Below are 22,782 nucleotides of genomic sequence, written 5' to 3' on the forward strand. Positions count from 1 at the left end.
GGACAATTAGCTAACTCATACACTAAAATAAATTCCAGATAGACTGTAAGATAAAAGGTGTGAAATTAAAATTGAAACCACAACAGCAGAAAGCATGGGGAGATTTTTTTAATGAAAAATATATTTTAATTACAAAAAATTTTTTAAAATTTATTTTTGGCTGCATTAGGTCTTTGTTGCTGCACACGGTCTTCCTTTAGTTGTGTCAAGCGAGCCTACTCTTCGTTGCAGTGCGCGGACTTCTCAGTTGCAGAGCTCGGGCTCTAGGCGCGTGGGCTTCAGTAGTTGTGACACGCGGGCTCTAGAGCGCAGACTCAGTACTTGTGGTGCATGGGCTTAGTTGCTCCGCGGCATGTGGGATCTTCCTGGACCAGGGCTTGATCCCATGTCCCCTGCATTGGCAGGCGGATTCTTAACCACTGAACCACCAGGGAAGCCCCAAACACTTTGAAAAGAAAAAAATACCATGAACAATGTCTGAAGGAAAAAAACGACAAACTGGAAAAAACCATCTTTAATGTGGATTGAAAGACTTATTTTCTTAATATGTAAAATTTTAAATCAATCAGTAAGAAAAAGACTTATAAAAAACATGGTTTCCTGGAACTACTGAGCCTCACATAGCACATTATAAACTTTTTTTCTAATTTTAAAGATTAGCTTTACTGAGATATAATTACATAAAATAAAATTCACCAATTTCAAGTGTAAAGTTTGATGAGTTTTGACAAATGCATATGGTTGGTAATTACCATCCCAATCGGGATATAGAATTTTTTCATCACCCCAAAGTTCCCGCTTGCCCTTTTGCAGTCAATTCCCCTCCCCGATTCCTGGCATCTGGGAAACACTGACGTATTTTCTGTTACTATTGATAGTTCAGGTACAAGCAGCTAGAATTTGTAGAGCAAAAGGTTTTGTCTTGACTGGAATTTCGTATAAATAGTTGAAAGTGGAAGTGTCTTTTTCCTATTTTCAACTTTAAAAATCCTAGGGGGGAACTTTGGTCTAGCTTATGTCCAGTGCTCACCCATGGCCAATCGAGGTAGTAAGGACCTGTGAGAAAATGACACTTAAAAGATTGGAAAATTCACACAATGTTATAAATCAACTATACTTCAGTTAAAAAGAAAAAAAAAAAAGATTGGACTGTGGGTAGAGCCATTCCCCAATGCAAAATGGAGAGATCTTCCCAGAAGAAAGGGGAAGGTTACAGAGTGAAAACAGATCATAAGCATCCATGTGAACAGCAGTTCACGTGAAAAATAACTTAAAGTGAACCAGCTGATAGGGCTTTAAGAGGTGCATTGTCTAGAAGGCTGTATCCATTCCCTGGCCTGATGTTTTCCAGGGTCAAGGACAAACTGGAAGGGGTCTATGATGGAGAGATGTAATATGTGTAACCGTTACCCTGAAAGAGATAGAATGAAATAGAAAAGCAACTTTCTTCTCTCTGTTCTTTCCCCTTCTGTGCCCGTCAATGCTTCGCACTGTTGAACATGTTCTTTCCCCAACCCTTGAGTGAAATCTGGTTGGTCCCACTAGTTTTCTGGTTCTCTTCAGATAACAGAAAGACTTCCAGATATTTTAATCCCATGAACAGTCTCATTTCATTCATGAAAATATCCAGTTGTGTGCAATAGTCAAACCCGAGAATTTCATTAATAGGAGTGGGGGCATCTCCAGCACAGAACTAGCACAGGATCAGTTTCTCCTCTAATTTCCCACCCAAAGGCTTTCTTTGAACCACAGTTTCCCCCTCCCCCAACTCCCCCCCCCCCCCCCAGCATCACTAACAGCATTTTCTGACCTGGGGTTGGGGGGAGGGGATGGAAGAAGGTCCTATTTGCTTGGTACTGTCCTGATCTGCCTGGTAGGTATTCCGAGCTTTTTGTTGTCGGGTACTGTTTTCACCATATTACCTTGGGGAAGGAGGTATGGTGAGGCTGGATCCGGAGAGAGAAGGCAGAAGCTTTTACAGTTTTGTTTTGCTCACAGTTCCCTGGACAGAACACAGCATGCCATGTAGGGCCACTCACTGTAAACACTGGGGTGGCTTATGAGGCAGACAGACAGAGGGAAATTGTGGTTTCTGTGGGAAGGAAAAAGCAAAGCAGGATAAACAGGTTCAGGATTGACTAATTTGAATAATTTCAGTGGGCTCAAGGGCATAGGAGCTGTCCCCGGCCATCTGGTACCTGGCCCTGGGGTGATAAGCCAGGCGTATGGTGGCCTGTGTGAGAGCCTGATAAAACAGGTGGTGGGGTGTGGACTTATTTGGCTGCCTAAGAAGGGGAACTGACTGGTCCCTGATGGGCCTCAAAACTGGGTCAAAACAGCATTAAAAACAACAACAACAACAACAACAACTGTATTACAGGTATTTTATGGGTTCTTTGGAGACCCCTTATCACAGAGGACGTTTTGTCTGCGGTCCCTTTATTGTGGGCAAGGTCTTTCTTCAGCCTGTATCACACCCACTCTCTCTCTACTACCTCTGAAGGTACATTTCCAGCCTCTTTCCGCCAAGGTCTGAGGTCTCCTTGCCTGTGCTAGGAAGCTGTCTTGGGCAGGGTTCCTTTAAAGAAGGCTTCGAGCTAGCTCTTTCCTGTGCCTCTCGCATCTGACACTGAATTATACATGACATAGCATCAGCAAAGGAGGAGAGTGCTCTGAGAGGGCACCATGGAGGCGGTGAGGAAGGCAGCATCCAAGGCCAGGAGCAATGGACAAAAGTTTTTCAACAGCACAAGGAAACAATGTACCAGGCAGCACTTATATATTAAGGGCCAGGATTAGGGTGTGGAGAGTGAGGCACTCTCCTCGGTGGCAAAATGTAAGGGAGTGCCACAAAATGCAGTAATCAAGATAAATCACATTCAATGCAATATTTTTAAAAACACATAGAAAACGGGCATACGATGCACATTTTCCCTTTTGCTTAAGGCTCCAAAATGGCTCCGCAGGGCACTGGCACTAGGCAATTCCAGCTTCTAGCTTCCTCCCAGCCAGATCGTATCCCTGAGTCACTTTGATACAGAAATGCTGAGCAGCCATCTAGGAAGGGCTTTCCTAAGGCAATAAACTTTATCTGAGGCATGGAGTGTATGAACAGGGGAGAGGGAACAGCACTTGTCCAAGTCCAAAATTCCTGAAGTGAAAAGGGGTAGAGGGATATCTGGGGCATAGTGGTGGCAATGAGTTTGCAGGCAGGGACAAGATCTTGTAGGGACTCTTTAGAATTTTAACTAGGGGAGACACAGGCCCAGATTTGTTTCTTATGCAGATAATGCCTTGCGGGGCCCAACTGGAGGGATCAGATCTGGATACAGTGAAGTCCCTTATGAGGCTAGCGCAGTATCCCTATCAGAGCGAGGGATGACTGCACCTCAATCAGAACAGGTGGAGACAGATTCCCAAGATCCAGGCCTCAGTTTCCCCACTGCAGCACAGAGGGTGGGGCAGGCCCCGGGTCTCTGCCCTGCCACCTGGACCACCTCAGGGTCCCCTGTGAGCGGCGGGGGCACCGGGGCGCACAGTGGAACCTCCCGATTTCAGCCTGGGGGCCCGGGGCCAGCGGGGCGGGGCGGGTCCCGCTGGTGCCCGACCGGCTCGCCGCCCAATCGCCGCGGGCCCGCCGTGGCCCGGGGGGCTGGGGCAGCCGCCGCCGCCGGAACGTGCCGCGGCTGCGCCGACGCGCCAGCGCCGGGCAGGGCGGCGAGCGCGTTCAGTTTGGCGGCGGCGGCCGTGCGCGGACAGACGTGCCCGGAGCGCCGCAGCCGCCAGCAGCAGAGACGCGCCGCGCCGCCGGGCCGCGCCCGCCCGCCCCCCGCCATGGTGGCATGGATCATCTCCAGGCTGGTGGTGTAAGTGGCCTTCTTCCCCGCGTCCCTTCCTTCCTTCCCCTCCTTCTCCGGCCCCCGGCCCCCGGGCTGCGCGTGCCCCTGCAGCGCCCGCCCCGGTCGTTCCGGCTATTAATACCCGGCGGCCGCTAAATTTAGCAGGTACAGTAGCTGCCGAGGTCGCGGGCGAGCGGGCGGCACAGAACGCGGCTGCTGCCCTGCGGGGCCCGGCCGGGGCGCGGGGGCCCGGCGGGCGGGGCCGCGAGGGCTGGGGCGCACGGGGCTTCGCTGGGGTCCGCGTCGAGCCGCGCCCGGCCGCTTTGTTCCCCCGCTTGGTGGGCTCGGCCGAGGCCCCGAGTGAGTGCGCCGCGGGGACACGTGTCCCTGTCCTTGGGAAGAAACGTTGGCCTGGGGTCCGCCCGTTGCCGCGCCCCGCCGCCACGCTTTTGTCAGGTGAAAATGACAGAGCCCAGAAGAGCCTGGGGCGCTGCCTGGAGGGATCGGCGCGGAGAAGGGCGGAGAGCTGGAGGCAGGGCTCCTCAGGGGGTTGAAAAATACTCCTCCTTTTTAGGGTTCTCAAATTGACAGCGGCCAAGGCAAGTGGGGCGGAGGAGGACAGATCCGAATCTTGGGGTAGCCGCCCCGCGTCCCCTTGTCCGATTCCTTGGGCTGGGGGTTTGAAGGAGAGACAGAGACGGGCATCTCCGGGAATGCACGGGAAATTTCCAAGTGACAGACGGCCACACTGACGGTGGCGATGACACCTGCCAGGCCTTGCGGGGAGAGCGCAGTCATCTGGGGTGAGGCCTGTGTGAAGCCATTGCGGGTGGGCGCGGGGGCGTTTTGCTCTGTCAAGCCCCAGAGCCGAGTGGACCTTTGAAGAGCTCCTTCCCTCGTGGATTTGTTCTCCTTTGGAGGTAGACATGGCCATCTATTCCAGTTCCCCTCCTTTCCTAACCATCCTTGCCTGAGTCAGGACAGATTTGCGACCTGCTTGGGGAGCCGGGGTGAAATTGTTCTGGGGAGTGGGAGCCGGTGGTGCCATTAGGCTTTTTCTTTGTCTGAGAAAGAGGGGCTCCCGACTCTGGTTGATTGTGCGCCGTCATTCCATACGTTTGGGAACACCTCCCATCTCCTTACCCTTCTTTCCTGATCTTTCAAAGAAGCCAGTCAGGGTAGCCTTCTGAAGCCATTCTCAGCATTGTCTCCTGGCCACCATTATGGGCTTTCTTCCCAAAGCCAGTGTATGTCCCTCTCGGCCCCCAAGTCATTCATTCCTTGTGGGCCTCTCCACAGCTGTTGCCACCTGCTGGGGATTTGTGCTGTACCTAGAAAAGCATGTTAAATGTTTGGAAGATGCCTGCGGGCAGAGGTGGCATGAAAAACCCAGGGAAGTGGCTGGCACGGCTGGCCCCGCCTCATGCCTGATCGAGGCCTGTCTTGCCTTCCGGGTGGTATTATTTTTTCTCCTGAAGTAGTGCCGTGATCGTCAGATTTGCAGGTGGCTTCTGGGGGTGGGGGTGGGGGGGCTCAGGGTGGGCCAGAGAGTTGAGTTGGCCAGGCTGGAGGACTCACTCCCTATAGGTCCTCCTGGGCTGGGGCTGGAACACTGAGCAGCCCAGGGTTTCTGGTCTGGGGTCCATGTGACCTTCTTTAATTTTATTAGCACCCACCCCATGTAAGCTAGACAACTAAGAGGGGTGAAGGGGAGAAACATATGTTTGGGTGGGGTCTCAGGGACTAGCAGTTACTTTCTAAAAGAACCACACTCCCCAGCAGTGAAGAATTTCATTGCAGAGAATTTAAATGACCATGAGAACTGCCCCTCAGGTCGGCCCAGGACCCTGTGCTCCAAGGGAGAATTTGTGAGATTTGGGGTTGTTATTCCCACTGTTGACTCCAAAAGGTCAGAGATATGACCTATCCCTTCAGCCCCTAATTCTGTATAGAAACCCAACACGGATGCGTCAGTTGTGAGTTGTAAAAACCATTTTAATGAGCACCTGTTTTCTGTAAATCATACCTGTTCATTATAGGAAAATTAGAAAATGTAGATCCATGGATGGAAAATCTTCCATATTATTCCCATACAGAGATAGCTAATGAAAATTTTGAGGAGCGTATTCGTCAAGCTGTGTTTCCCTGGGCATATGTGCACATATGTTTATATTTACCATTCAAGGAAATGATCGATTCAGCCCAAATTTCCACAGACCTCTTAGCAAAGAGTAGAAATACCATGTTTGGAGTCAGAAAACCCTTGATTCAGATCCCAGTTCACAACTCAGATCACAGGAGGTCCTAGTTCACAAGCACTAGTTCATCTCACTTTACTGTTGCAAAGATTTCGATGATACATGATTTCTAAATTGCCAAGTACCACAGAGGACATTCAGTCAATGAGTGTTCCCTCCTGTCCTCCGAGAGAGGTTTGTAAGAGCTCTGGAAGGGGCTTTCAGACATTATTCCTGCAGTTTTCCAACTGGCTTCCCTGAAGTCCACTCAGCCTGAGTGGGTGGGCTCTGGGCTTCCCAGTCCTGTTTCCTTTTCTTTGTTTTATACACTGGGGTTCTATATAAAATATAATTTGGAAACTCTGTGGGTTTTGCTGCTAATAAAAACCACTGAGCCAGTCCTCCCCTCATCTGTAAAACTGTAGAGGAGTGTGCTTTGCCCAAGGACACGAGGTTAGCTGGTGAAGAACACAGGCTCTGGATTTTGGGGTCAGTGTCCTTTCCACCTCTGCCTGTCCTTGACCTAAACTGGTCTCTTTCAAGCTTTCAAGGCCTCTAGTATGGCGTCCTGTGATTTTGTCCACAGGTCCCTTTTCCTATAAGCAATCTTTTCATGGTTTCGTAAGCCTCTGTCACATCAAAGAACATTTAAGGAAGACCTGTCACTCTGCTGTGAGGATGTGGAGGGAACGTCTTCCTTCCAACCAGAGGCGTCAAGACAAGCTGATGGTGTCTGGGGACAGCCAGCTCCTCCTAAGTCCCTTGGCTTAGCTTAGGAAGCATTAAGGAAGAAATATTAGTGCAGTAGCAAGGTTGGCTTTGTTGAAACCTGGTTGATATCTGCATGGAACATGGGAGCTCATTTAGGACTGGTCTGCTCGCCCCCTTTAAAATACTTTGTTTTCTTTCCAAACAACTCAAGGCCTAGGTGTGAAAGCATTTCAAACTGTGCATTGGAGCGGGCACACAGAGGTTGCTCTGTGTGCCTTCTTGGGAGAATGCACTATCTTGAAGCATTTATTCCAAGGAGCAGGTTTTGCCTCATTGTCTCTGGACAGAATTTTGGCTGAGGCCCAGGATGTTGGCTAAATGGATCCGGAGCTTCCCATCACTTGCTGGGTTAGTAGGACCAAAACTCCAACTCACTGCATGGGGAAAAAGAGAGTCCTAATTCGTAAATAACCAATAGCTATGCCGAAAAATGTCATTTTTCCACATTGCACATCTTTAAAAAATGTTAGTTTTTAGAAAGTAGAGTCTGATGTTTAAAACAGTCCTGAGCTGATAGCTGAAGATCTAGCTAAGTCCTAGGACTGTTTAGAGCATGAAGTCTCTGCGCCTTGGGTCAGGGATGGACATGTAGAGAAGCCTGGAAGGAATGTGCATTGTCCTCAAGATGTTCCTCTACTGTTGTAACACACATGGAAAAAAGAAAAAAACATACACTCTTAAACATAAACTTACCTTTCTTTGGGGCCTGCTTTAAAAAGTGGAATGCAGAAAAATGATCCTGTTAATGGAGGGTTCAGGTTAGTTGATGATTTCTTTCCTGGCACTGGGTGTGGGACAGGGTAGGAGCTGGGTGACTGTTTCAGTTGAATTGTGAGAGGAAAGATGTTGGGTTCTAGTCCAAGTGCTGGCCTGACCTGCCTGCAGAATTCTGAGGGCAACTTGCACGTGCGCTGGGGCCCTGCTCCCGGTCTATGATACAATATTCCCGGCCAGCATCATCTTGGAGGTCTTAATAGTTCCAAGAGCCAGTCAGTGCTCCTCTGGGCCCCTTCCTTTCCCTCAAGTCCCCCAGCCAGCCTACATGCACTGTGTTTATTTATAAACAGGGGCAGTATCCTCAAGGAAGTGAAAAACATCAGCCTAGATTTCGCTGCTGTTCTGCTGCCCTGGTCTTTGTTTATTAATCCTGCCTGCCTGCGGGGAAGTAGCTTTTGTGCACTTCTTCCTGCTGTGTCTTATTTGAAGGGTAGCTGACAAGTGAGGGTCTCACCTGGTTATTAATGGCTCAGTTTTCCCCTTCCTTCTAAAGCGAGCCATCCTCTTTGTAGTGTATATTGTCTGGGGGGAGGAAGAGCCCTGGGAAGAATGAGAGAAGGGGGGTCAGACCCTCAGTAGCCACCTAGTGAGGCTGCCATTTTGTATTGTGTATGTGTGTCGTGTGTGTGTGTGTGTGTGTGTGTGTGTGTGTGTGTGTGTGTGTGTGTATTTTCCAAGGGATTTCAAAAGGCTTGGGGATGGGGTAGACTTGGCCGTGCAGTAGTCAGAGTATATGTTACCTTTGCAATTTTATTGCCAACATGAGCTGTGCACATGCCCAATGGGTTACCAGGATTCTTGGTGTCTGTGGGAATTTTTCTGAGAACCAACAGGACGGGGTTTGCATTTGGGCCATGAGAATATTTTCCTCTCACTTCAGGGCCTTGGGAAGGCCCTGATGGATTGGAAGATGGATAGTTACATACATATGGTTTGTTCTGAACTTTCAGATCTCATCCATCTTCACATAGAAGTACACTGTTTTCCCTCTGGGTTGTTTTAGTCGCACCCAGGGCCTTTCCTTTGATTTTAGAGGAAAAGTAAATATAAAGGACCAAGTATCTGGCACACAGTAGGGGTGTCTGAAGGAATCTTGACAGTTAATCTGGTATTATAGGCCCTCAGGCATGGCATGTGTACCTAGACCAGGATGGCTAGTAGGTTTTATCTCTTTTAATTGATTGGAGGCTGCCTGGGACCTGTCTTGAGATGGGGTATGAAACTGAGTTGGGCTCAGTGGGGAAGGAGACCCCTGAATTATTCATGCAGGGAGGATGGTAACGGGGGCACACATGTTGGCTCAGTATCTGCTCTCCCAGGACTTCCCTGGCGGTCCAGTGGTTAAGACTCCATGCTTCCGCTGCAGGGGGGCGCTGGTTCAATCCCTGGTGGGGGAACTAAGATCCCACATACCGCAAGGTGTGGCCCAAAAAAAAAAACAAACAAACCTAAAAGTTTAAAGCATTTGCTCTCCCAAACTTGGCCTGTTCTTGATCACAGAAGGTCTGTCCCACTGTCAAGAGTTTTAACAAGCTTCCCTAAATTAGTAAACAGGAGGAACATCCTTTACCTGAGTTAACATCCCCTCCTGACATCCTGCCCCCACCAGGCTTTGTCAGTCACCTGGCAGATCTAGGCCATAGGTACCTTTTTTTTTTTTTTTTTTGTGGTATGCGGGCCTCTCACTGTTGTGGCCTCTCCCGTTGCGGAGCAGAGGCTCCGGACGCGCAGGCTCAGCGGCCATGGCTCACGGGCCCAGCCACTCCGCGGCATGTGGGATCTTCCCGGACCGGGGCACGAACCCGTGTCCCCTGCATGAGCAGGCGGACTCTCAACCACTGCGCCACCAGGGAAGCCCCATAGGTACCTCTTTGATGCCAGCACAGGGAGCTGTCCATCCAGTGGCTCCTCCAGTCTGCTTCTTTCCTCTTAGAGTGATCACACATATGCCACATTTTCCCTTTTTCCTTCGCCCGTCACCAGTTGCAGCCCAGTTACATTCTACCTTGGCTGCTCTCACGTACTTGTGCATTCACATCCTTTCCGCCTCCTTTAGGGATCTATGGATGGTGCTTTGGGCTTCAAAACGCATTTCCCACTCCCCTCTGGTCACATACCCCATCCTATCTCCCTCCACTCAACCACGGAGGTGGGCAGTGACTCAGGCCTAGCGACACATTTCCTTGGGCACAGAGATGGGTCCAGAGGTGGGTCTGTGGCCCAAACGGAACCCCTAGATCCTTCCCCAGGGTGTCATGATTTGAAGCTGGGAGAGGAGAGCCCAGCCCTATGAGACCCAGAGCTGGAAAGATGTGAAGGTGGGGCTGCTGCTGGCTGCCTGGCACATGGAGAAGGCATGGTGGCCAAAGGGGCGAATTGTGGCAAAGCAGAGGTGAACAGAGATGAGATACAGGCACAGAGAGCAGGAAGCTGGCTCAAGAGTCTCGATTCTGGTGACTCAGGCCCCGGTTCCTGCAGCTCCTCGTTTAAGGCCTTGATCTGTCCCATATCCTAGGATGAAGGCCTTGAGTAGTGCTTGTATTAATTAAGCATTTATTGTAGTGGTGAGGATGGACAGGGCTGTGCTGCAGTAACAACTCTCAAATCCCGGTGGCTGGAGACAACAAAGGTTGATTTCTTGTTTTATGCTGCCCGTGCACTGTGGGTTGGCAGAGGCAACCTGCTCCTTGCCATCACCAGAGGCTCAGGCTGACTGAGCCTTCTTTGTCTTAGGGCGCTATCATTGCAGCACAAGGCACCAGGATTCACTGGAGTAGCGAAAGAAAAGTGGAGAGTCATGCACCAGCCCTTAAGTACCTCTAACCGGAAGTGACACGTGTCACTTCTACTCACATTTCATCAGCCAAAGAAAATCGTATAACCAAGCCTGAATCAAGTGGGTGGAGAATTACAGTCTTACTAAACATCTGTGAACAGCCCCAGTGACCACCATATACGTTGAATGAGTGAATCCTAACCAGCTTTGCAAACCTATAAATGTCCTTTTTTGTTGAAGTTGGTGTAAGATGGGTTTTTTTTTTTTTTTCTTCTTGCAACTGGGACAGTCCTAACACATTCCTTTACCTCTTCATATTAGAAAAATCTCTCACTCTCCTTTTGACCTCTTTTCTTTATCTTGTTTTTGAGTTTTAAAAGGAAGTCTTAACTTCGAGGAGAAATCAGCAATTGTAGAGCACTGATGCTATTCCATGGATAAAGACCTTGAAGGTGCCCTACGATTGTCATTACACTCTCCATGTTTGCACCCATCTACCTTCCTCCAGGAAACCTCCCTTGGGTCCCCTAACTCAAGAAAGATTTCTGTTCCTGGGTCCCCAGCGTGGCATTGTCACTTTGTACCTTGTGATGTGGTGGTTTGGGCATTTACCTCCCACATCTGTTTCTTAGTCCCCCTCTCCGCTCTTCATGGGTAGTAAGTGCCCAATGAGTGTATGTTGGCTCACAAATGAGTCAGGACCTCTCTATTCAAAGAGTGGTCTGTACACCAACGATATCAGCATCACGGGGAGCTAGTTAGCAATGCAGGATTGCCCTGCCCAACCAACTCCCACCTCCACAGCCACCACCCTGTTCCAACCCCAAATTATTGCTCTCCTGGACCATTTCAAAACTCTCCTAATTGTTTTCCCTGCTTCTACTCCCATCTCTCCAATGTCTGTGTTGTTTAAAATGTAAGATGGGGAATTCCCGGGGGGTCCAGTGGTTAGGACTAGGCACTTGCACTGCTGTGGGCCTGGGTTCAGTCCCAGGTTGGGGAACTAAGATCCTGCAAGCTGCATGGTGCGTCCCCAAAAAAGAAAAAAACAAAAAATGTGAGATAGGTCATACATAGAAAACAAACTTATGGTTACCGAAGGGGAAAGGGGGTGGGGGATGGATAAGTTAGGAGTTTGGGGCTAACATACACACTACTAAATATAAAAGAGATAAACCATAAGGACCTACTGTGTAGCACAGGGGAACTATATTCAATATCCTGTAATAAACCATAATGGGGAAGAATAGGAAAAAGAATAAATATATATATATGTATAACTGGATCACTTTGCTGTACACCAGAAAGTAACACAACATTGTAAATCAGCTATATTTCATTAAATAAATTAATTAATTAAATATAATAAAGGAAAAAAATTTCCAAAAAAAACCCATAAAGTCTTAGCTTTCTCCTGCTGTTTAAAAACTGTCTAAAGAACTCCCGTCACACTAAGAATAAAATTCGGACTCCTTACCATCGTCAACAAGACTCAGCAAGGCCTGGCCCCTGCCCACTGCCCTGACCTCACCTTGTACTGTTCCCCCCTCACTCTCTCAGTTCCATCATCCTCATTATTCCTAGGAGGCGACAAGCTTGTCCCACCCAGGGGCCTTTGCACTTGCTGTTCTCTCTGCCCTGAACACACAGCCCTGGATGGTGCATGGCCCTTTCTCCCTTTCCATTTAGGTCTCTGCTTACATGTCACCTATTCAGGAGAGGCCTCTTTTGACCACCTTCTCCAAGATACACCCCACCCACACCTCTGTGCTTTTTGTCCCTCCCTGAAACTATGCTTCTAATTTTTTACTTGCTTGTTTCTGGTCTGTCTCTCCACTAGGATTTGATCTCCATGACTTCTGAGACTTTTATCTTGTTCACAGCCGTTTTCCCCAGCAGTTCTAAGCTCATAGAACATGTTTAAAATGTATATGAATGATGACTTTATATTCCCTCATATTCCCTCTGGGGTTAGAAGATCCTTTCTTTTTTTTTTTTTTTTTTTTTTTGTGGTATGCGGGCCTCACTGTTGTGGCCTCTCCCGTTGTGGAGCACAGGCTCCGGACGCGCGGGCTCAGCGGCCATGGCTCACGGGCCCAGCCGCTCCGCGGCATGTGGGATCTTCCCGGACCGGGGCACGAACCCGTGTCCCCTGCATCGGCAGGCGGATTCTCAACCACTGCGCCACCAGGGAAGCCCAGAAGATCCTTTCTTAAACCTAGATTTGTAGAACCTTGATTTGTGACCACGGCAAGCAACCTAACCTCTCTAAGCCTCAATTTTCTCATCTGTAAAGTGAAAGATTGGATTTCTGTTTCTGGCAATATAGAAAACTATATAGTCTGAAACCCCTTCCTAATAAAACGGAATTGAACATTTTTCTAAAAATTTTGCATGAAATATAACAGCGATCCCCTAAAAGTATAGCAGAGCTTTTAAGTAAGTAAATTTGCCGGGAGACAGAACAGAGAGGGAATCATTTTGCAAGGCTGTAAACCAGTGCTGTAGCAGCTGCATGACAGACTACCCTGAGATTTAGCTTAAAACAACAGCCGTTCTGTTATCATCTCTCCTGGCTCTGTGGTCAGGAAGTTGGACAGGACACCGAACACAAAACTCATTTCTGCTCCATGATGTCTGGGTCTCAACTGGGATGATGCAAATGGCAGTGGCAGACTGGCTGTCTCTTTCTTTTTTTAAAAAAACTTATTTATTTATTTGTTTATTTTTGGCTGTGTTGGGTCTTCGTTGCTGCACACGGGCTTTCTCTAGTTGCGGCGAGCGGGATCTACTCTTTGTTGCAGTGTGTGGGCTTCTCATTGCGGTGGCTTCTCTTGTTGTGGAGCATGGGCTCTAGGTGCACGGGCTTCAGTAGTTGTGGCATGTGGGCTCAGTAGTTGTGGCTTGCAGGCTCTAGAGCGCAGGCTCAGCAGTTGTGGCGCATGGGCTTAGTTGCTCCGCGGCACGTGGGATCTTCCCGGACCAGGGCTCGAACCCGCGTCCCCTGCATCAGCAGGCGGATTCTTCACCACTGCGCCACCAGGGAAGCCCTGGCTGTCTCTTTCTTTTTGTGTGTTGCAAGCCCTCTTCATTTGGCTTTTCTATGTGATTTCTCCAGCCTGGAGGCCTCAGGATAGTCAAGTTTCTTACATGGTAGCTCAGAGCTGCAAGAATGGGTGTCCAAGAAGCATCAGTAGAAACTGCAAGACTTTTTATGAGCTGGTCTCAGAAGTCCCAGGATGATACCTGTGCTGCATTCTATTGGCTAAACAAGTCACTAAGGCCATCCTAGATTTGAAGAGAGGGGGGTTAGACTACCTCTCCATGAGTGGGGTAGCAAACAGTTCGCAGGCATCTTTAATATACCACACTGGAGGACTGGCCTAACTTGGTTTTAATATCTCAATAGAGAAGAGAGGGGCCTTGAGTCTGTGGGGTATTAAGTCAGCGCTGAACGTTGGGATAACGTGCAGACTTGAAGGGCGATTCTGCAGCATAATCCTGAGTAACAGCATCGACCCCCAAGCACTGAGAGATGACAGTGAAGCTTGTCTGTCTTGCCCAGGGTTCTTGGTGGAGGGAAAAATCTCCCTTGGGAATTTGAAACCATCTATGGACCTGTCCTCGTCTGGATTGGGGGTTTAACACATTCTGCATGGTCTGCGTACCCTTAGCTGAGAGATTAACATAAACATTGGTCTTGGGCCAGCATTACTCCTGGGACATCTGACAGAAACTAATCCAGTCTCTCTAAGAGCTCTCAATACACATCATACAGAATTAGCCCCAAAGCACACGAATTCATACTCCAAAATTACAAACCCCCTTCCTAAGCAGGAGTTAACAAACACTACAAGGCCGAATTAGCCCTCCAGAAATAAATAAACAAAGAGGTCAATAGCATACCTATGTTAACTGTATATTATTTATATAAAGTAACTCTTAACACTTAGAGACCTTAGAATAAATCTTTCTAAAATGAAAAAGTAAAGAACATACAAGAAAATAGCAGGTGCCGGGCAGGAGCAGGGAGAGGAATGGGCCCACGGGAAAAGAAGCAATTCTAAAAGCAAAAAATAAAGTATTAAAACTTAAAACCCAATGGATAGTTTGAAATGATGAGGGATTGAACACCAAGGGGGTGATGTTTTCCACCCTGCTTCTTGGAGCTAGAGGGGCTCTTAGTGATTTCAGGCTCTTGTTGACAGACAAGGAAGATGGGACATGAGGGTTTAGTTTTAGGTCATTCATCAAGGTCAGTAACATGATGGGCTAGGCCAGGACTTGAGGCCAAGTCTCCAGTTTCTGAAAGTGTTTTTTTTTTTTTTTTTTTTTTTTTTTTTTTTTGGTACGCGGGCCTCTCACTGCTGTGGCCTCTCCGGTTGCGGAGCACAGGCTCCAGACGCGCAGGCTCAGCGGCCATGGCTCATGGGCCCAGCCGCTCCGTGGCATGTGGGATCTTCCCAGACCGGGGCACGAACCCGTGTCCCCTGCATCGGCAGGCGGACTCTCAAACACTGCACCACCAGGGAAGCCCACTGAAAGTGTTTTGATGTGGAAGAAAGAGGTTTGTTTTCTGTGGTTAGAGGCTTGGACTAGGACTTGTGGGCGATTAGAAGACAAACCCTTGTCATGATAGAAGGAAGAGTTTTCTAGTAATTGGTGCTAAAGTGAGGCAATGAGCCCCTAGCTTCCAACCCTAAGACCTTCCAACTCTGAAACTCTAGGATTTTAATCTTTTCCCTTATTATAGTGGAGGAAGAGAGATACGAGTTGTTGGAAAGATTCTGTTTTTCAGTGGGTAGGCCTTCTATCCTTGTTCAAGATTGATTGATTCATTGCTTGATTGATTCATTCATCGATTAACTGCCCATTTATTGACCATTTGCTTTGTGCTAAGCATACACTGGGCACCAGGGATAGAGAGATGAATGAATTACAATTGCATCTTTGAGAAGTTTCTGAGTTCACATAGCCAGTCAGTGGGGAACTTGGACTTGGATTCCAGTGTCCTTCCTGCCTGGCCAGTGTTCTTTCTGTTGGGTGGTTATTTTGTGGGTGTGTGTGTGAATGACTTTTCTGGCTTTGGTTGGAAATTCTAGGGAGGAGCCCTTTCACAGGGGAAGTGGTACATCTGATGTATGAAAGGAGATTAAACCACTGCTGTATCTCTGCCTGGGAGACACTGTGGCGCCAATGTTGAGAAAGAAGAGGAGGCAGAGGAGAGGTTGTGCTTCGTGAATACAGTCAGGGACAAAGAGATGGGTAAAGCTGAGCATCCTTATCCACTGTATTAGTCTACTATTGCTGCTGGAAGAGAGAACCACAAAGTTAGTGGCTTAAAACAGAAATTTAGTCTCTTACAGATCTGGAGGCCTGAAGTCTGGAATGAGTTTTTTTTGGGCTGAAACCAAGGTGTTAGCAGAAGTGTTTCATTCTGGAAGCTCCGCGGAGAATCCACGTTTTGCTTCTGGAGTGTCTGGTGGCTGTTGGCTTATGGCCGCATCTCTTCAGTCTGTGCTTCCATGGTCTCATTGCCGTCTCTTCTGTCTTTATATCTTCCTCTACCTCTCTCTTAGAAGGACATTTGTGATTACATTTAGGGCCCACCTAGGTAATCCAGGATAATCTTCCCATCTCAAAATCCTTAATTTAATCACATCTGCAAAGTCTCTTTTGCTATATCAGGTAATATTCATAGATTCTGGGGATTAGGACCTGGACATCTTTGGGGACCATTATTCAGCCCATTAAACCCATGGCTGTTGGCCCTGCTGCCACCAAGCTGAGGGGAGTTAAGAAGAGCCTAAAGAAAGAACACTTTGGGGAAATTCCCTGGTGGTCCAGTGGTTAGGACTCCTCGCTTTCATTGCCGAGGGTGCAGGTTTGATCTGAAGCAGCCAAAAAAAAAAAAAAAAAAAGAACACTCTGATTTTCTAACATCTTATTTTGTCTCCATTTCCAGACTCTCCTTGATTTGTAAAAATTAATTATTACGTCAATAGAAGTGGTTAGGGTATACAGTGTTGGATAACAATACAATGAGTACTCTTTTACTCACCAACCAGTTTAACAAATAGAACATTACCTTCATTGTATCAATATACCACTGTTTACAGACATTTGAGTTCTTTTTAATTTTTGTTTTTCTCTTGCTCTTGAAAAGAAAAGACTTCTGCAGTGAACATTCTTATATGTGATTCCTGGTGCATTGGTGCACAAATTCCTTTAGGAATGGAATGGCTGAGGCATAGGGTATATGCATCTTTCACCTGACCAAATAACATAAATTAAGTTTCGTAGATGTGTGGGTCTGTTTCTGGGCTCTTTATTCTGTTCCATTAATCAATTTGTCTGACCCTGCACCAGGACCACACTGTCTTAATTACCATAACTTTTATGAAAATTCTTGATATCTGGCCTGCCAAGTCCCCTCCACATTTTGTTCATCATAAACTGCTATCCAAAATCGTTTTTCTCCAGCAAGATATACAATTTCAGTTGTACCATGTCTTTACCATCACTTGCTATTGTCACACTTTAGAAGTTTTGCCAGTCTGGTGGGTACAGAATGGAATCTCATTATAGTTTTAATTTGCATTTCCCTGAATACTAATGAGATTGAGCATCTTTTCATATGTTTATCGCTCATTCATGTTCTCTCTCCTGTGAAGAGCCTGTTCAAGTCTTGCCAGTTTTTCTCTTGTCCTTATCTTACTGATTTGTAGGAGTTCTTTAAATACTTTAGATGCTAATCCTCTGTCACTATGCATTACACATGTTTTCTCCCAGTCCCTGGTTTAGTTTTTCATTTTCTTTATGGTGTGTTTTGATAAACAGAAGTTCTTAATATTAGTGCAATGGATTTATCAGTTTTTTTCATTTATAGTTTATACTTTTTGTGTCCTAGGAAAACCTTACCTAATCATGAAGGTATTCTGAAATCATGAAGCTATTCTCCTATATTGCTCCTAGCTAGCAGGTTTATAGTTTTTTCATTCACATTTAATTTCTTAATCCATTTTGAGATGATTTTGGTATATGATGTGGAGTAGGACTCCAGAATTTTTTTTCCATAAGGAAAACCAGTTGTCCTAGCACCGTTTATTATAAAGTATGTCCTTTCTCTTTACATCTGCAATGTCCAGCCCTGTCATAAATTAAGTTTCCCTGGATGTGTAAGTCTATTCTGGGCTCTTTATTCTGTTCCATTGAACAGTTTTTCTGGCCCTGTACCAGTACCACTGTTTTAATTACCATAACCGTATGAAAATTCTTAGAATCTGGCCTGGCAAGTCCCCCCACCTTCAAAAATGCCTTAGCCCTTTCTCTTCCATATACATGTTTAGAATTATCTAGAATTATATATTACAACACACACACACACACACACACACACACTCACTCAAAAATCTGTTGGGAGTCTGATTGGAATAACACTGATGTTCTTAAGATATTGACTGTTCCAATCCATATACATATATGTATATATATCCATGGCATCTATCTATATTAATTTAGATCTTCTTTAATGATTTTCAATATAATTTTATAATTTTTACTGTAAATGTCTTGTGCATCATTTGTTGGATTTATTCCCAGTTACCTGATGTTCGTTGATGCCAGTGTATTTGGTATCTTATTAAAATTTTCGTCTTCCAACTGTTTGTTAGAACAATGCATCCTTGCCACGCTATAGATTCTTTTGGGCTTTCCAGATAGAGTCATGCCATCTGAGAATAGCACAGTGTTGTGTCTTTCCAGTAATCCTTTTTTTCCCTTACTCTTACTGTCCTAGTTAAGATCTCTAGTACAAGAGGACTAAAAGTGGTGAAGGCAGATCTTCTTGTCTTTTCCTGGTTTAAAAAGGAATGCTTCACCGCAAAAAAAAAAAAAAAAAAAAAAAAAAAAAAATTCACATGCTGAAACTCTCCAGGGCTTCCCTGGTGGCGCAGTGGTTGAGAGTCCACCTGCCGATGCAGGGGACATGGGTTCGTGCCCCGGTCCGGGAGGATCCCACATGCCGCGGAGCGGCTGGGCCCGTGAGCCATGGCCGCTGAGCCTGCACGTCCGGAGCCTGTGCTCCGCAACGGGAGAAGCCACAACAGTGAGAGGCCCGAATACCGAAAAAAAAAAAAAAAAAAAAAAAAAAAAAAGGAATGCTTCAACATTTTCCCATAAAGTATTGTGCTTGCTGTAGGGTTTTCAGAAATATACTTTATCACTAATTTTTCTTATCGTCCTAGTTTGTTGAGAGTTTTTTTAATGAATGATACTGTATTTTAGCTGATGTTTCCATTGAGATGATAATGGGTTTGTTTTTTTTTTTTTGGCCTTTAATTTGTTAAGTGGCAAATTGTATTAGTTAGTTTTGCCATTAAACAATTTTACCTTCCTGGATAAACAAAATTCGGTCATAAAGTTGTGTTTTTGTTGCTGTTGTTAGAACAACCTAAGATTCAGTTTGTTAATATTTAATTTAGTCTTTCTTTTTTTTTTAAGCTATGTTTGTGAGTGATATTAGCTGTGCTATCTTGTCTGGTTTGGATATAAAGATTATACTAGCCTCATAAACCACGTTGAGGGAGGATGTATCCTCTTTTTTATACTCTGGAATAGTTTGTGTAAGATTGGATTTCTTTCTTGTGTGTAAAATACGTGACCTTACCAGTAAAATTATCAGGGACAGGTGTTTTTTCTGTGGGAAAAATTTAACCTACTTATTCAATTTCTTTAATGACTATAGATTTTCTCTATTTTCTTGAGTTAATATTAGTTTAGGAGTTTATTCATCTTAGTAATTTTTCAGATTTACTGATAGTTAACAACACTGCTTTTGCACTCCATTCCTTTTTTCCTCTTTTTCTGGTACTCTCATTAGATATATGTTAGGTGTTCTTACTCTGTCTTCCGTATCTCTTCATTTCTTATTTCTGATTCCTTTTTTTTGGTCTCTGCTGCTTTATTAATAATTTTCTTCATGTCTATCTCCTTAGCAGTTTCTAATCAGCTGCTGAACATATTCATTGATTTTTAAATTTCAGTTATTCTATTTTAGAAATTGTATTTAGTTCTGTTTCAAAACTGGTCATATTTTATGGCTTCTGTTCCTTCCACATAGTTTAAATTTATGGATCTTTTATCCATGCATCATTTGTAACATCACACTTTGATCATTTAGAAACTATTGGTTTACCAAGTGAAATGCAGATCTTCTAAATGCTGACACATTTCATTATACAGTATCAAAAATGCACATTCATTAATATCACCATCAATCCCATCAGGAAAGTCTTTTAAGTGTTGGGACACTGTCAGTTTCATGGTAGTGGATAAACATTTTCCAAAATTCTAGTTTTAGCTTGAAATTGAATATTATCATTGGCAACAAACACTGTTGGTTTTTCTTGAAGTAATGGGCTCATTTCCTAAAACATGCTTACCAGATACCCGACTCTGAATAACCATTGTTTGTCAGTCATTCAAGTAACTGTATCGTTCCCTGAAAAACAGTGGATAATCGACACAAGGGCTTTTCCTCAAGACAATCATCATACTTGGTATGCAGCAGTACTTAATGCATGCTTCCCATTTCATCACAAGATATTAAAAACGCCTGTACTCCAGGGTCAAGATTTAATAAAATTAATGATTTCTGCTATATCATCAATGACATTCTTAAATGAAACAGGCATTTTTTTTTTTCCTACTGCATCATGGTGAAGAATACAGTGACTACTGGGTAAGTTTAGTGCCATTGCCTTGATTCGTGCAGAGGCAGCGGTTTTACCCCTATTGTTCTTACACCATCAGTGCAAGTTCAACACAGTGAAAAAGGCATATGTTTTAGTATTTTTATTATTAAAATTGTTTCAACCTCATGAACCCTCTGACAGGGTCCCAGCAACCCCTGGAAAGGGTTTTGGGCTGTCCCAGGAGTCTATGGATCTTGCTTTGGGAACCATTCACTGTTCTGTACAATCAACAATCATTTCCACACCTAAGAAAATCAGCTCTCATTCCACAGCTTCATCCAACATGTGGTCCGTACTCAGATTAACCCCAATTAAACAAAAATCCTTTATTTATTTTTTCTTGTTTCTATTTGGATCCAGTCAAAGTTCATACATTGAACCTGGCTGCTGTGTCTTTTGATCAACGTAGAACAGCACCTGCACCCCCCGCCCCCCAACTTTATGAAGAGTCTAGGCCGTCTGTGATGTAGATGTTCTGGACCTCTCAGACTTGTCCTCGTGATTAGACTCAGGTCATTGTGTCTACATTGTGTAGATGATGAGGTGCACCTCCCACTGCCTTCTGTCAAGAGGACAGAATGTCAGGCTGTCCCATGATTGGTGATACCAAACTTGACCAGTTAGTAAAACAATTTACAATTTCTTTAAATCCAGAATTTTTAGTTGTTGTCAATGGCAGGGTAAGTCAGAGTCTCTGGTCTGTTACTATTGGAAATAATGGTGTCCTGATTCTTCTTCTTTTTTTTTTTTTTTTTTTTTTTGCGGTACGTGGTCCTCTCACCGTTGTGGCCTCTCCTGTTGTGGAGCCCGGTCTCCGGGTGCGCAGGCTCAGCGGCCATGGCTCACGGGCCCAGCCGCTCCGCGGCATGTGGGATCCTCCCGGACCGGGGCACGAACCTGTGTCCCCTGCATCGGCAGGAGGACTCTCAACCACTGCGCCACCAGGGAAGCCCCTGATTCTTCCATTTTTGAGGTTCAAAGGTGTAGCAGTTAGATTTCTTTTGGTTCCAAGAAAAAAAATACAACTCATGCTTGTTCACATAACTTAAAAGTCTAGAATGGCAGTGACCCAGGATCGGCACCAGTCCAGCAGGTTCTCTTGGTCTCTCTCCTACACTCATGTTAAGTCTGGCTCCCTTTGTGGACACACGATGATTGCCAGCAGCTTCTGGGGGGTGGGGGTGAATTTCTCATTGGCGTCTAGCAGGAAAAGGGCATCTCTCCAAAAAAGAGAGCATCTTCTATGGGTCTCAAGAAGGCTTCTTTCCCAGAAGCTCCTAGCAAGCATCTTGCTCTCCTGATTTTAGTCACACACCTGTCCCTGAGCCAATCAATCCCTATGGCGGGGGATGGGATGTGTAGAATGACTTACACCAGCCAAGACCCACCCTGGATCTGGGGATATGGTCAGCTTCTCCAAAGCACAGGGGCTACATGGGGCTGCGGAGAGGACCCAGAGAGCCTCTGCATCCTGTATCAAGATGAAGGCAAATATCCACTAAGGATTAGTATCCACAATAATGGAAAACACTTGACTGAGTACCTAGTATGTGGCAGATATTGTGCCATCCTGTTCCTCATTCATTCATTCAGCAAGTTCACTCAGTCATCTCACATTTAGTGTGATGCTACTGTGGGCTGCGTCCTGGGCCACCACTGAGGCGAAACGGAGTCTTCACGATCACGGCACTTCTCATGTAAGGCTCTGTGCTGTTATGAACACAGCAGTCATGCAAGGTGGGCATTACTACTTCTTTCCCAAATGATAAAACTGAAGGCCAGAGGGCTAGGTAGCCTGCCCCAGGTTCCCCAGCAAGTTAGTGGTGGAGCTGGACCCAGAGAAACATGGTGCTGCCCAGCAGTGCCACCTGGCCCAGGACTGGGTGGGCCTTGGGGGTGTAGATTCTGGCCCCAGCTCTACCCCTGATGGGCTGTGTGACCTTGGGCTTCTCTCTCAGAGCTCCTCTTCCTCTCTAAAACTGAGTGGGGTTGGGCTGAGCCTCCTGGCATGCAGGTTCCCTGGTGGTTCACACCATCCCACCATTTACATCTCCTAGACGTGCCAGCTGCTCTCAGCAAGGTAGACCTTCTCACAGCCTCTCAGCCTTTCTCCAGAGTCTCAGGGGCCCTGCAGGGTCTATGATGTTTATGGCGAGGAGCCGCTGAGGACAGGAGATGCAGGAAGGAAAAGGCAGGACCCTCAGGAACTGCCTCCACCCACACATACCAGTCTCCCTGTTCATAAAATGAAGTGTGTGGGGGGGTAGCTAAATGCTCACAGGGGTCCTGCTACGTATGTCATCTGAGTCGGCGTTGACAGTGTGCTGCTCGGTGCTGGAGGGTCACAGATCTGCGCTTTGTTCCCAGACCTAAAGGCAAAACTTAGGTCCATTTTACTGTAATACAAATAAGTACTTTTATTGACACACGTTTATACTCCACGTCAGATGTCGCACTGGCAGTGTGCGTACATTATTTCACTTAATCTTAGCCGGATGGGATAGGTACGTAGTATTATTTCCATTTTACAGATGAGCAGTCTGAGGTTTAGAAAGGTTAAAGAATTTGCCCAGTTCTTAATTGTTAGATCCATTGGATCTGTCTGATTTCACAGCATTTGCTTTGTC

The 22,782-nt window shown here is 46.1% G+C and overlaps 1 protein-coding gene across 8 annotated transcripts in view; it reads left to right on the plus strand.

The window, feature by feature from the left end:
• The first annotated feature begins 3,704 nt into the window (after positions 1-3,704).
• The window catches only part of REEP1 (receptor accessory protein 1), a 116,382-nt gene continuing 97,304 nt past the window's right edge, over positions 3,705-22,782 (plus strand). For 4 of the 8 annotated variants that reach the window (XM_059079364.2, XM_067007268.1, XM_067007270.1 and 1 more), the window contains exon 1: positions 3,761-3,866. In XM_059079364.2, coding sequence (XP_058935347.1) covers positions 3,835-3,866 — 32 coding nt within the window. In that variant the 5' untranslated portion in view covers positions 3,761-3,834. Of the gene's footprint in view, positions 3,867-22,782 lie in introns of all 8 variants that reach the window. The other 4 variants (XM_067007264.1, XM_067007266.1, XM_067007271.1 and 1 more) reach the window with 3 other exon arrangements.

Source organism: Kogia breviceps, chromosome 11 (assembly GCF_026419965.1).
Source record: "Kogia breviceps isolate mKogBre1 chromosome 11, mKogBre1 haplotype 1, whole genome shotgun sequence".
Taxonomy (NCBI): Eukaryota; Metazoa; Chordata; class Mammalia; order Artiodactyla; family Physeteridae; genus Kogia; species Kogia breviceps.